Source organism: Oculina patagonica, chromosome 5 (assembly GCF_052425735.1).
Source record: "Oculina patagonica isolate OP01 chromosome 5, crgOcupat, whole genome shotgun sequence".
NCBI classification, from domain to species: domain Eukaryota; kingdom Metazoa; phylum Cnidaria; class Anthozoa; order Scleractinia; family Oculinidae; genus Oculina; species Oculina patagonica.
In genome coordinates, this window is record NC_135762.1 from 12,991,732 (window position 1) to 13,006,765 (window position 15,034).

Here is a 15,034-nt window from a genome sequence, read left to right on the forward strand (position 1 = left end):
ACTACTATAACTACTTGGGCCAGGTGTACAAATAGCCGTGGATACGGGTCAGCATTTACTCCAGATACCATCCTGGGCCAGATGAAGCTTTACTTGTTTTCAATTTCAGAAAAATAAGCGCAGCGAATTGTTTTGTAAAGTTCGTACAAAATGTGATTCTTTGGTTAAAATTTCAATACAAATTCACAAAAACTCCAATAGTACGTTGCTAACTTCTTTCGGTTTTTTTTAACTTTTTTTATAAAAAAACGGAATTTCTTTCGTTTTTTGTACTTTTCTTATAAAAAAAACGGAATTTCTGAAGGAAAAAAAGAAAAATTTTTTGAAGCAACTTTTTAACGGCGAAGGTGAATTAACAAAGGTGAGCTCTGTGATGTAATGATGTGTTTTGTGGAATGTTTTTTCAAAATACTTTTTCAAAGTTTTGGGCTTCTATAAAATGGATGCACTAAAGCCACAAATCGTTTTCAAGTAGCCAGCCGTGCGTACAATCACACATATTTCATTTTTAACGTAGCACTTTGTTAAAAAAAAATGTTTTACAAGATTCCCTCTTTGACCATTTAATTATATGGTTACATTTAACTAGTGAAGTGTTAGATCGTTTTATATAGGCGAGTTTGATTTGTTTCGATTTAATTCAATTAGCAGTCGGTGATGCATTTCTTACAAGGCAATTTCGAAGTTCAGATTATAAACTTAAGCTACTCTGCATAAGAACCCAGTAATATTGAGTTAATTGTGTAGGAACGCACTCAGCAAATGTCAGGTACCCTCTAAAAAGTGGATATGGCTAACAAGGACAAAAATGTGAAAAGCTAGGCTTGAGGTTGGATCGAAATTCTTTTAATAACAGTTTTGTAAACGTTGTCCGGGTTTTTCGTTAATAGAGAACATTGTAGTCTCTCTGTGTATTGCAGCCCTTCAATGGCAGAGTACTATTGACTGACTAGACTTTAAGACTTTAAAATTGTCAACATTTGATATGATCGATATGTAGCAGTCAGTATGACGTCATTAATTTAAACGTCACGCCAGACTACTGTTTTAGGAAAACTAAACCGTGTAAAAAGAAAAGAAATGTATGTCTCAAGCTTGAAAAAATAGAGCAATTTCTACCAGAGTACTGCAGAAAAGAAAACATTATTAAAGTTTTGATAAAAATTTAATTTGATAGTAACTTTTTGCCACCACACTACAGAGGCAATTCTCTTCTCGAGAAGATTTAAAAATAACAATTAACGAAAAGATTGGGGAAAACAATGGGGAAAAATTGGGGTTGCTTATGTGTAAATTTACTCGGTAAGGCTTCTTTCAGTTGCTCAGTTGATTCCAATTACATTTTTAGAATTTGGTTCCGAGTTGAAAATTAATGAGCAATAAGATCCACGGGAAAAGAACAATTATGTCAAAATGTGGGAATAAAAAACCTAACTTCTCTTTATAGGGGGAATGTTATATAAACCTCGACAGTTAATTTTTCGTTTGAAAAAGAACATACAGTACCTTTTCAGCTTTATTGCTTTTTCAATTTCTGAAATAGCACGCTTAAACAATACAATGTTATAATATTAGAAGAACCATTTATCTTTTAATACACATTATATATATACACATACCCTTACAAGAGAAGGGCTACAGCGGCCAGAGTATTATTTCTTCATGATTATTATTTGATTATCATTCGCCTTGATTACATAAACGTCAGTTGAGTTAACTATAATAGCAAGATAAGATTCCCAACGATTTACATACTATTTAACAATAGGCGACGATAATTAAAACAAAACAAACTGAATGCAAATACATGTAAAAAAGCAGGGAAAGCCAAAATGATCTAAGTTATATTTACAATTATTTCCGAGTAAAAGGCTCAAGTTTAACTTTGAGCAACAAATGTAAACTAGAGCGGTTTCCAATCGAGTGTCATAATGCAATTACCAAAGAAGTTACTTCTGCCAATTGCAACGACGCAACAAAACCGGATAGAACCCGTATAAATACACGTAACGGGCGCAAAGCGCGGGAAAAAGCACGTGACTAGGTCGTGTAAAATCTGATTGGTCGAGGAGATGGCGCGAGAGTTTTTACCAGTTACATAGCGTAGTAGGACTAAACCAAAGTAATTACGAATTTAAGTTTTTTTGTAAAAACTGAAAACCGCCCCAAATACAAAACCAAGCGAAACTTAATCATCGAACTTGTCAAACGATCTCAGCCGTCCAGCCTGTCCGTAAACTACAAGAGACGACACCACAAACAGCGCCAAGAACAACCAGAAGAAAATACGATCGAGTGCACGAGCAATCTCTTTCCAGGTCTCCTGGTTCTCGTCTTCTTCATCACGGACAACTTGGATGATCGAAACGGCAGTTGACGGCCTTTGCTTTTTTGGAGAATCATCCTGTGATTGCCCCTCTACATCTCCTAGCTCCACGTTGCCGTTGGCTAGTGTCATGTCAGTATTTTCTGCACTGCCAACTCTGGTGGTGATTGGGGAGCCCAAAGTGACACTCTTTTTTCTTTTTTTCTTGCTGCAACCAATCCTGTTCAGCACTGAAATGCAAAAAGGGGTAAATTAAAATAATCCAGACTTTTAAGGCAGTCTTCGGTTTTTGACATACTTGTTCCTTTCGTTGCTTCAACAAAAAATTCATTGAAGTGCAAGTTAAAATACTAACGCTTACAGCACACTGTCACTTTGGAATAAAGCCTAACCACATAAACATGCAGTCACATAAAATGTGGAGGTAAAAAACCTTGCGCGAAATTTAAACACGCGAAAATTAATCTCAAATCATATATCAAAACAATAAAAAATTAAAATGTTTGAAAATGCATTTCAAAAATATATTTACGTTCTGTTTTTGACTAGCACCCTTCCTCTGATTACTGTTTTGAGCTTGTATATTGGCTCAAAACCTCTTTAGTACAGTCAATAAAGTCAGTTAACTTTCTGTTTGCAGGTTCCTTGTAGTTACATTGTGTCAAACCTTTGTGTATTTCCAGTGGTTCCTTAGTCTTTAAAGACTGCCGTGAACCAAAAAAAACTGACAAAATCGCGAAATTTAATACGCTTTTTGCTAATTTTTCTTGCAATTGCGAAAATTAATACTCGCGAATTTCAGCTCGATGATGATGACTCGTTTCAAATTTTCGCGAAATTAAGTTCGCGCGATAAATTAGTAAGAAGAAGGTAGTATAATCTCTTGTGGTGCGGTTTTTGTTGTCATTATTTCGAAGCAACAGAAGTTATAACACCAGCGATGACGGCCGATGCCGTTACTTTCAAATCAGTGAAGTCGAATTTTGACCTCATAGAGCATTGTCTATATGTCTCATGAATAACACGCAGTGGATTAATATTTAATAGACCATTTGCATTATGACGTAAAAGCGCAAAGACTTCTGGTAGTTGTAGTTAGGTTCGCGGGAAATTTTGAATCGTCATCAAGCTCGCTTGCCCAAGAAAATCGTTAAAATGAAAAAAAAATTATGCACGAAATTTTATATTTGCTGGGTTGCGTTTTGTAGTGAAGTTTTAACGAGTGTTTCCTTCAAGTCTCAGTCGCGCGGTTATTTAGTTAAATTCCTAAAACTTTTGCTTGCCAGGTATTTTCCAATAATATACGAAGACGCAATATTTTACCCTTTCTAAACATGGGGGAGCACAGTACGTGTCTTCTACACTCGTAAAAATCTTTGAGGCTCACCTTTCGAGTCGCACAAGTAATCGTTCATCAACAAGATTTAATATGGAAATAAAATTATATTTGCTCGCACGGCCCTCGCTCGGATTGAAACCACAACTTGTACTCGACGAGTTGACATTTCCAGTCGTACATTTCCAGTCGTACAGTTCTAATTTGACGAAAAAAGAACATGTTTAAGATAAAAACAAATGATCTGTATTCACCAGCTGCGACAGGGAAATTTTGATTGATCAGGCTTGAAAATCCTTTATGATTGACCCTTCATGATTCATCGATGAAGCTCGATTGAACGAGGAAAATTATTTGAATCGTTTCTCTGTCTCACTGTAAAAATAAATTGAACTGACCGTCCCGCCGAGCAATCATGATATACCGTAAAATTCCGGTTATAAGCCCCTCCGCTTATAAGCCCCCCCGGTTATAAGCCCATCTACCTTAAAACAAAAAAAATACATCCGGTTATAAGCCCCCCCGGATTTAAGCCCCCCTCTGCTGAATGACGATACTAAACAGGGCTAAATGTTGCTTTATTATGTGTTTTTAACCTAAAAACGTATTTCGATCAACACTCCCATGGCTCGTTTCGAAACGTTTTTTTTATTCCACTTATAAGCCCTCCCGGATATAAGCCCCTCCGCTTATAAGCCCACCCAAAACCCCTTACGAAGTTGTATAAGCCCAGGGCTTATAACCGGAATTCTACGGTATGGTAAATTTTCTAAGCTTTTCAGTGAAGAATTAATTTACCAGTGATCGATGGAAGCGATCGTTTGATGAACGTCTGAAAATAGATTAAGAACATAGTCAATGGCTTGCCTGGCTTTACTTGATTCCACACAAATTTAGTTATATCCTCGACTCGTCCTTTTTAAGCAATCTGTTTCCAGTGCGCTTTTTTTTGAAGCTGTGATATTAGGCTAAAATTATTTACAAGGAGAAGTTGTCGGCCGCGATGAATGAATCTCTAGCAAGTCAACTCCGCCACAACGTACATATTAAACTTACTTGAACACAAACAACATTTGTCTGTCTTGGTTAAAACACAGAACTCAGTCAATTTTCATTCCAAAGCTATCATCCTGTTTTCTATCATTTTGACAGGTAACTGAAAAAATTAATGTTTAATTTTGAAGCAACAAGAGCGTATAAAACTTTGCAGCTCAACTTCAGATCAAAATAAAAGTCCTGTTTGTCCACCTTCACGCTTGGCTGCCCTTAGCCAATCATAAGCCAGAAATGGTGTTTTCCCGCGAACCTAACTACAACTACCAGAAGTCTTTGCGCTTTTACGTCATAATGCAAATGGTCTATTAGCCGGTGAATGACATTAAATCTAATCGGAAACCTAAAATAGCTAAATATAAAGATATATAAAAGATAAAGGTTTTTGAGGCGATACTCTCTTAAATTTGCGCATCACATCGTCACCATCCGTCCGTGATAGGCTTTGCCACTACCATTGTCTTCATAAATATGATTGGCTTGGCTCCAGTTGGAAAGAGACCTGTTAGTTTCTTCACTAACCTGTTAAGCAAGCCAGGATGCGAGGTGGCTCGGAGGTTGCGTGGTGAGCCATCAGTACGAGGACAGTCGCGGCCAGAGCCAGTCCGATTTCAAACATGATCACGATGTAGTAAACACCAATCAGCGGCAGCGTTTCCGACTGCTCTGGAAGCTGTTCGGTAACAACGAGGAGATACACGCTGACAGCCAGCAAAATGGTTGCACACAGTCCAATCCGCTCGCCGCTTTCCGCTGGAATGAAGAAACTCACAAGGACCAGCATGCCGATGATCATGCAGGGGACGATCGAGAAGACGACAAAGTGCGTGGGTCTCCGTCCAATGAAAAACGAGACGACAACCTCGCGGAAGTCTCGTCCGCTAGTGACCACATCTGTTTTGATCTCTATACTCCTCAGTGTCCAGTAACCATTAGAGGTGCTGAGTTTGAGATCTGAGTAAAGAGCAAGAAAATCTAATATACATAATTGAGTCCTGTCAGTACCAATCTGCTCTGCGGATTGGTACGAAATCAGACTGACACTCAAATAAAGACATTGCTTCCTTCCTTTTTTCCTTTCTCGTAGATTCCATGTTTATCAAGTTGGGTGTAATCTAATTATAATCAACAATTTTATTGTGTCAATCTAACATTTTCTCCTCAGACACTTTTACGCTTTTCTACTTAATTAGTAGCTCAAATTTTGGTTTGTTACTTGCAGCACAAAGTTAAATCAGTTGTTTAAAAACAAACATAACATAGTTAACAACCCCACCTGGCAGGGGACAGACCGGTTGGTTGTTTACAAAGCTTGGAGGAATTGAATTCGGGACCACCGAAAACAATTCCATATCTTAACATGGAGGAGGATTTGAACTCGGCACCTCCAGATTACAAGCCAGTCCATTGCATTATCTACTAGGCTACGCCGTCCCTTAAAATCCCGACTAACATAACAAGCCCCTGAAGGAAGGCACGTCTGCCAATTTTAATGTGTTCCTACCTTTCTCGGGATCATCGCTCTCGATGTTTTTGGTGTAGATGTCCATAAGTGAGCGATCAGCCGTCAACGAACGAAACACCATGCTGCATCTCTGTTTGTCAAAAGGAAAGAATTGTACATCGAGCTTGCACGTGCTTTTAAAGGTTGCCGGCGACAGCCACGTGTTCGATCCGTCGTTCTTCAGAAGCACCCAACTTTTAAACTTCTCCAAGTGGCCTGCTTGAACGATCAAATCGTCAGCACTGAAAGACAACAAAAAAAGAGGTTTTTAGAATACAAACCCTACTTGAAAACCCTAGCTATTTAGCTAAATGCGTCTTATAGTAAAAACTGGAGCATGCGATTATGTCCTTCAGGCGCTGTTCTTCTGAGTTTTGATTGTCTCTAGGCTCTAGCTGGCATTGTTTTTTGGTTATGCAATTCAGTTTTGCACAGCGAGAGTAATTCGATGTCCAAGGCTAAAATTTACTTTTAACTTTAGAACTGGTTGACTTACTTGTTATTCAGCACAATGTCTGGCACCCATATTTCCTTTGGATCCACAAGAATCTTTTCTACTCCGTCATAACTAAAAGGATCCCACTGAAGGTATGGGTTGTTCCATTTCTATTAACCAGCGAAAACAAAAATTAGTCGGGTATTTTTTAACCTTGTTTTGTTTTGGTTCTGATAAGAAACCAGCTGAGCATAGCTCGATAGTATCTTTTTTAGATTTAAGACACAGTACCATCCTTATAGAGAAGTGCTAAAATTGAATTGCAGTGATAGTTTGTATAGCGATATCGTGGTGGTGAGGGTTGTTCCGAAAAGAGCCGTTATCCGTTAACCTGAGAAGAAGTCATTTCCAGACAAATGACTTTAATTTTTACTATCTGCAAATTCAATTGACTCATGATAATCTCAAAAGGAGAAAGAGAACTTGAGCCCTGAGGACAGATTTTGCAGATACATCTGCATCATGTGACGCCGCAGGAATTTTTCAGTCTTGTTTACCAGCTAAACACTCCCTATCTATCTTACAGAGCAAATCTTACCTGTGTTATCACGGTGTCCGTGGTTATAACTTGATCCTTGTTGTTCTGAGAAATAAAGAAGTTTTTACAGTATATTTAGGTATTTGCAGTATTAGCATTTCAGGCGAATTGTTTGACAGAAATATTGGTTTCAAACCGGATAAATACTTGTAAAGATGATTCGAAAAGGTCTATAGACATAACAAGTAAAGGATATAAGTCTAACTTTGGTATAAATTAAAACTCCTAACTAGAGTTCTTCTGTTAAACCGTCAAAGAAATCGTTTAGTTCAGGTCAATCCTTCTACGGGAATTTTGTCTTCTTTGTTGAACACCTGAATGAGATTTCATCACGATTAGGGATCGAGGAAAGTTTGAGATATTTTTGGCCGATTATTTAAATGAAGCCAAAGATAAACCTGTTTTGAGCATAGTCGAGGTTTATGTGAGGATGCAAAAAAAACCAACAGCAATTTCAGCTTGGTATGTTCACGCAGTAGCAGGGCGTTTGACGCTTTTGGACAATTACGGTATCATGCACGGAAGGAAAATTGGCGTTTGCGTTCCAAGTGAAATTGTGTGCAAGCCATCAATGGTAACCCCAATAATGTATATATTTTCTGAAAGCCTATATAATATAGATTCTAGTTTTGGAGTTTTTAGTCTATTATTTTTATACATTTGTACTTTGGGGAAGCCTGTTCCAGGCTGTCGGTAGTTGGGCTCCCCTTCAACTTCCGAGAGCCTGGAACAGGCTAACTTTGAGGCAAACAAAGAGTAATCTTAGTTATCCTTGCTGATGTAAGGTCTGTACGTGAGACCTGGGTCGCTTGCAGGGAAACGTGCCAGTTAAGCTCATAAGATATTGCACTTACTTGACATTTGCAAAGAATCTATTGTGTTATGTTATGTAAAGCATCACTTTTCTCAAGGGCCAACTTACCACTTCACTGAGAGCGTTGAACTCCACATCAAAAGTGACATTTACCACATCCTTTGGCTGCAGCACTGGACGAACCATTTTGTCGTACGCCGTTAACAGATCGACCCTTAACCGGTACTCTGCTGACTGTTTTATATCATGTTTCTGCCCTAAAACGGCTTTAATAAAAACAAACAGCGAAATAAGTTAGCCCCCAAAATCACATAAAGCAAGTTTTTGTTCAAAGCAATGCAAAGGGTTAGGCCAGCTTAGTTATTCCTCGGTCACGGCTAATCGAAAGCATGCGCAAAGAAAATATTAATTATTCAGGACTGCATTTACATGTTAAATAAAACACTCTATCCATTAGAGTAAATTCGTGTAACCCGTTTTTTATATGCAAATGCGCCGTGTAATATTTAAATGAGCTGTACAGGAAAACAGAAAATTGCGGACAAATCGTAATTATTTGCATGTGGAAGTCAGGTTAAAGTTCAAGCATTTACCAATATGTAAAAACCAAAACAGATAACGGGGATTGAAATTTATCATGCCTTGAATTGTCTTGCGATTTTAGACAAACATTTTATATTCAACATCCCGTAAAGAAAAACAAATTAAACTTGACTGTAACACAATTCTGCGCGAGCAATCCAATGGGGAGCTTTAGCAAATCACGATGACAAACAACTTTTGTTTAGCAAACAAATGGTTTAATGAGCAGGAAAATAGCTGTGCACGTGTTCTATTACTCTTGGCAAATTTCTTTCCCATCTTCTGAAAAACAACAATGTGAAATGACTAAATCCTGCGTGATTTGAACCAGACCGCTAATTTTCGATTTAGGTTGAACATGTTCTTGAAGTGCTTAAAGAAAGACACGTCCTGTTTATACTTATTTTCTGTATAACTATTAAAGTGATCTCTTTGAGGTTTGCTGACCACTCGTGTATTGTTTTATTGTACACAAACATTAGAATATTATACGACTCATTAACATATAAAAACGGGTTACACGAATTCACTCTATTGTGACACAACTCAATGGAAACAGAATATTATTTGGAGCTTCGATGTCATGAACAAATTAAAATAGAAGGCTTCTTCTTGTTTCAGCGAGCCTGCGGAGACACTTTTGAGAGTTTGAAGGAAACCGAAACTGTTGCGTACGGAAGCATTTGCCAGCGACTCAGTACCGTTTTTAAATGTTTATTTTCCCTTATTTCTTCAGCTCCACGGAATGACGTTGTTCCTAGCTCTTAAATAATGCATAGAATTAAAAAATTTAGATTATTGAACTAAACCATGCAATCCGTTCAAAAGTTTTAGCATTGCTTGCTGCTTCCAAATCATTCAGATGCTTCGAAGAAGAAAATAGAACAATGTAACACGTTTGACCAATTTCAAGTTCCATGTAGTTTATATCTGTTTATGCGACCATCGCTTCCTGCATGAGCAATATAGCGAATGGCGTGATATTAGCTCTGTGTTTTATAACTGTTCCGTTTAGCTTTGAAATTCGTGACGAAACTCAGAGCTTCAGCAGATCAAGCACGCCATCAATTAAAGCCGGCAGAGAATGGAAGGGTTGTAATGCTGCAGAGAATACTACGGCGTAACTCAAATGTTTGTTTTTCCTATAATAAAATTGAGAAAAAAGGAAGAATCGTTGTATGAACGAGCCCTGTATAAAGTTATTATAAATATACACACGTTTGTTTAACAAAATATTAAATGAAATTCGAATGTTCCCTACACATCCACGGACATATTGTGTTAGCTCATGCACACTTACACGAATCATTGTCGTTTGAACCGAACCAAAAAAACCCAATTCATCTTGCAATGCGATATGAATAATGTATTTCTTATTCCTTCATTGTCAAAAGGATCATGGTAGAAGTCAGTCCTATTATAAACTGCATAAATTTGCTTTTTTAACCGATTATAAAATTGCTCAAAAAAAATTGTGAAAATTCTTAATGTTCACCGCGCTCTGTATTGTTCTTTGCACCAAATTAAAAGATGCAAAAACTCCTGTTATCAAATAATGTACAACGTCCTAAGTAGCTCTTAGTGCACTTATTGTTGGTCATAATCTCGTGAGTCAGCGTCTAAGAGAAGCGTAAAAAACACGAAAGCAACAATAACGGATTGGCTGAGAACGCTGGTAATACAAAACCGCGAATAAGCATAGGGGCTACACGTGCGTTTGGCAACGATCGGCAGTCGCCAATTGACTCTTTCTACAGCCTTGAAAACTAAAAGTTACTTGCGCTTATTTTTCCTTTTTTTTCTTCTCATAGTCATGTGTTATATATAAAGTACTCTAGGAATGACACTAAAGATATCCCTAAGTTTTCCACTATGCAGCTCGAGAAAATCATCTACTAATTTCCTTGTTATATTCATCGATGTTTTCTAAAGTTTTGTTTTTCATTTTACTTCACGGTTCACAGACCCAAGAACAAAGACAACTCACGGCATACGTATTTCACCGTGAAATGATCCACGACAACCCCCGGCACTTGTTTAATCGGGTTTTGTCAACACGAACTTGTAAAGATTATGTGAGGCCAGTACTGCACTTTTTTTAACGGTCTTTCAACCTTCGCTAATTTTATATCATAGTATGTTTCAGGTTTCGCATACGGTGACTGTAACAAGCATACTAATTTTATAACAATATGAATAGTTATTGAGATTCGATTGAGATAGTTATTGCTTAGAAATATACTAACTATTATAAAACTTAAGGATAAGCTTATCTGGTTTACTAAGTTCGAAGAGAAATTGAACACCTAGCTATAGTATTACTTGTTCCCCCAAAGCGTGCAATAGTCTGTTAAAACAAATATAACTACGTATATTTCGGTAACAACAGCTGACAAATGAGCTGATGGTTGTTGATGCATGCAGCTGCAGCTGCGCTGTTTTCTTTTCAAAACGTGAAATACAAACGAAACTTACCTGGCGAATTTAGAAGCAAGAGCAGACAAAAATGAGCCAGCCACACCATTTCAGTTCAGGAGCGCTCAACAACGCCACACTTCAATACACGGAAAAAACAACATCCAACGAGCGCGCTTTTATCGTGACTGAAATGTTATGATTGCCTGATGTGTTTACGTATTTAACTGGTCATGCTAATGAAAATTCTTTTTGCATTAGATAGACCGCAACAAGTGTTAAATTGTTTTAAAAGGAAATTGTTTGGATATGACGAAAGCGGAACATTAATAGAGCATAATGACGTTTGAATACATGTTGTTTTGACAAACTGTGCCTAATACATGTATATCCTCGTGAATGTTGCCTACGATAGACGAGAAAAAATGATTGCTGCTAAGTTTTGTAAGCAAATGGAGCTAGACTGTGGTGATTAGGCAAATGTGGATAACTTTAAACAACTATAAGACAAAAATGACTCAGCGTTATAAAATGATACATTCGATGCACATTCAAGTGTGCAAACATCCCACTGCTATAACAACAACTTACTTAAGCGGAAGTTAACATCTTGAGCTCAATATCAGTTGCATTGCCTACGATTTATTTTGTCTTTTATCTTATTTTGCCTTTTTCTTGTCGGTCTGACGAAAAGATCCTGAAGATCTTTGGGCGGGTTTAGAAGACTAAAAGTTCTCTTTAAACTGGGGTAGCGCTTTTTAAAATAGAAAAGTCGAAGAACACAACCTTCTAGTTTTGTTAGTTCAGTATATATTGTATCAAGAGGTTTTCAAACAGCAGGTGTTACTGTAGCAACGATTATGGTATCTCGTTGATTAAGAACAAGGCTGATTTTCTCGAAATGTATGTAAGGCCCGGACCAAACGTCGAACTTCACATGAAACGAACTAAATCGCAATGTTGGTCGACCCAAACAGGTAAGGCTCGTTGGGTCAAACATCAAACATTTGTCGAACCGACCGTTGAACCAAATTCAGAGCAGCGAGCTGTGAACGAATGTTTCGAGGCTAGAAAATACATTAACATACAAATTTTAAATTCATTCGTTAAGTTCGTATCATGAAAAGATCGACGTTTGTCCAGCAGTCGATCTTCACACGTTCTATCATATTTCAAAGTACATTAGTTACAATCCCTGTAGACGAGGTTAGAAAACTTCTATATGACAGTTTTGTTGTGCAAAAAGTTACCATTTTAACGAGATAATTTCAGCTGTGCATTTCCGCAAAATTACGGCCGGGATTAATAGGTGGTCCTAAGGCAAAATTTTATCTGTATATATATATATATTTTTTTTTTTTTAATAGTTTATTGCAAACAAAAAAAGAAAAAAAAAAAAAACAGCTACATACATGTACAATGTGTCTGAGCTTTAAAAACAATACGGTACTTATTTACAGTGCTTGCTTATGTTAATTCTTTATCAGCTAAAATTCCTGTCCTTTCAAACATTACATTATTTACAGATGCAAAAGCTATACATTTAAGGAGAATAAGTAGACAAAACAGAAAAAGCGAGGTAAACAAAAAAACTTCGTGACGAGTACAAAGACTAATTACGGACAAAAGGAAGCAGAAAGATAATAATAAAATAAAATAAATAGATAAAATAAAGTACCTTACAAAATTTCACCTAAAAAAAAGCCTTAGAGTTGAATTTGAGACTTTGAGCTGCTTTTTTCGATAGATATTTTATCTTTTAGAAGGGCTAGAAAGGTTTCGAAGTGGTAGTGTTGTTCATCTCTCGAGGCAGTGTAGATATAATATTTAGCAATGAGTACAGAGAGGTTTAAGCCAAGTCGTAAAGGAAAGTTAGTTGTAAAACCATAGATAATGTTTTTCTCGTGTAGCTCAATGGAATCGTCATTTTTGACGTTCCACCACGTAGCAAAAAACGTAGTATATGATATTGCAATACTTAGCATATTTCATGTATTTATCCATTCCAAAAACTTTTATATTTCATCGGTTTTCTTTTTGTCACCTAGGTGTCACGAAGAAAAAATTCTCGCGGCATTCCTGGTTGAAAAAGCCGAGGAAAACAAGCCAAGTATTGTATGCGACCGTGCTCTTTAATGACGGTCGCTTTGCTTCTTTGCAAGATTTAATTCTCAAGCTTTGCCAATCACTAATATTTTAATAGGTGCTGCCTCCAGTCACATCGTAGCTCTTTTTTTAAAGGTAGGAATTAAGAAGTTTAATAGACTTAAGCGTGTGGACTGTTTATTCCATGTTCATATTGCTGCAATTTTCATGATCAAAATTTGTTTTTTTAGGGCTGTGTTGACAGGTGCCCAAAAGGCATCGAAGCTTAGAAAAATGTTTCACTGGCAGTTTGAATAAACGGATCAGTTCGAGTTCTAACAGATATGTTTAAATATCATCAGTCGATCCTGAACAATGACGTGAATGTTAATTGTCAATAGATATCGCACTATAGAGCGGTTTTCAATGTAGTACGGTTGTGTTGAACCAAAACCAAACCATTAATGGCCTAGCAATCACCACAAACGTGACAACACAACAAAGAGGCGATATATATCATTTCGCGTCTGATTGGCTAACTAGGTAGCGCGAGTTTGTAAGCCAGCTATTGAGCGTAGTAGGCTAAAACCAAAGCAATATTTCGGATTATTTTTAAGGCTCAATTAAAAACCATTCTCAATGGGAATAATCTTCTCTTTTTTGGGATCAATTCCCTTCCCTGAGAGCTCTTGCCACTTGAAATACCTTGCCATAGCAAAGGCTACAATATTAAGTCAAATAACTTCCTAGACGCAGTTAAGAATTACTTCCTGCCGAAGATTTGTAAACAAGTGTATCTTAAAAGGATGCTGAAGTCATTTAGAAAATAAACTTTTTGGATGCATTAAATCAAAGCGCTGCTTCCCCGATCGCTCTGTCACCAATAGTATTGAGGTGTCAACTAGAGAGTTCAGTCTTATAAAGATGTCATTTCTGCTGGGACTGGCCGACGTCTCTTCCCGGGAGTAAGCGACCAGAGGAAGATGTCTTAAATTCAGGCTATGTTGGCACCAGTGTTGGTCAAAGAAGGGGGGGGGGGGGGGGGTGAATAGGTTGGCGGGTCGACGGATTTGGTCTTAAAAAGCTCACGGGTTGTGGATTTTTGAATACATTGAGCGGATTCGCGGATTTCGAAAATACAGCGGAGCGCAGATTAGCTGAGAAATTTGGCCTGGATTCCGGAGTCTTCATGTCAGTAGCTCAGATCGTGGACACCAAACGAAGTTCGGATCACTTTGGTCGATCTTCGTCGGTATGTTGGCAAAATTTTTGCAAAAGCAAGCAATGAACGAAAACCGGCATAAAAACAACATCTACTGTTTGCTGCAGTGAAACTACACCACACAAAGTTTTCAAGTAATGCGGATTCGGATTTCAACGAAAATAGTAGCGGGTTAACGGATTTGGCCAAAAAAATTAAAATAACACGAATCGGCGGATTTGCGTACCCTATTCACCACCCTCAAGAAAAAACGCTTTTGTTTGACAACTGACAGAAAGTTTGCTTTTTTTAACAATTGGTAGAAAGGATTTGACGTCAATATTTGTAAACAGTAAATATTATTAACTTCTTTTTGATAAGGTAAATGAACTGCCTTTATCGGAATTTGATGATGAACATGTTAGTCAATGTTTTGCCGGAGCGAAAACCTCGTATACTGCAAGTAATTTCGCTCGGGCCGGCAAATCGGAACCTTGGATCGTGGAAACGACCGTCACAGAGAATTACAAGGAATTGGAAACGTCAGCTACACAAATCTTATACGGCGGTACGTTACCTTACCAACGCCAAGTTTATTTCACTTCCTTGCCAACGCGGCAAAACAGTGAGTAATTCATTAAGAAAATAATGCTCCCTTGAGACCGTGGATAATAATTTATTGAC

The 15,034-nt window shown here is 37.5% G+C and overlaps 1 protein-coding gene across 1 annotated transcript; it reads right to left on the reverse strand.

Annotated features, from left to right (window-relative positions):
• Positions 1-1,503: 1,503 nt before the first annotated feature.
• LOC144655570 (neuronal acetylcholine receptor subunit beta-3-like) lies at positions 1,504-11,431 on the reverse strand. Its single transcript, XM_078515821.1, has 7 exons — positions 11,125-11,431; positions 8,176-8,333; positions 7,254-7,298; positions 6,716-6,825; positions 6,220-6,461; positions 5,238-5,669; positions 1,504-2,556 (listed from the first exon to the last, which is right to left on the reverse strand). Exons 1-7 carry the CDS (start codon positions 11,171-11,173, stop codon positions 2,189-2,191), a joined length of 1,404 nt encoding a protein of 467 aa, XP_078371947.1. The 5' UTR covers positions 11,174-11,431; the 3' UTR covers positions 1,504-2,188.
• Positions 11,432-15,034: the final 3,603 nt, after the last annotated feature.

Bases quoted from the DNA above. Each gene is read 5' to 3' on its own strand.
- LOC144655570 (XM_078515821.1), bottom strand. From the start codon at position 11,173: ATGGTGTGGCTGGCTCATTTTTGTCTGCTCTTGCTTCTAAATTCGCCA. The intron at 7,299-8,175 runs GTAAGTTGGCCC...TTTATTTCTCAG, and splicing joins TCAACGCTCTCAGTGAAGTG to AACAACAAGGATCAAGTTAT. The intron at 6,826-7,253 runs GTAAGATTTGCT...GCTGGTTAATAG, and splicing joins CGGACACCGTGATAACACAG to AAATGGAACAACCCATACCT.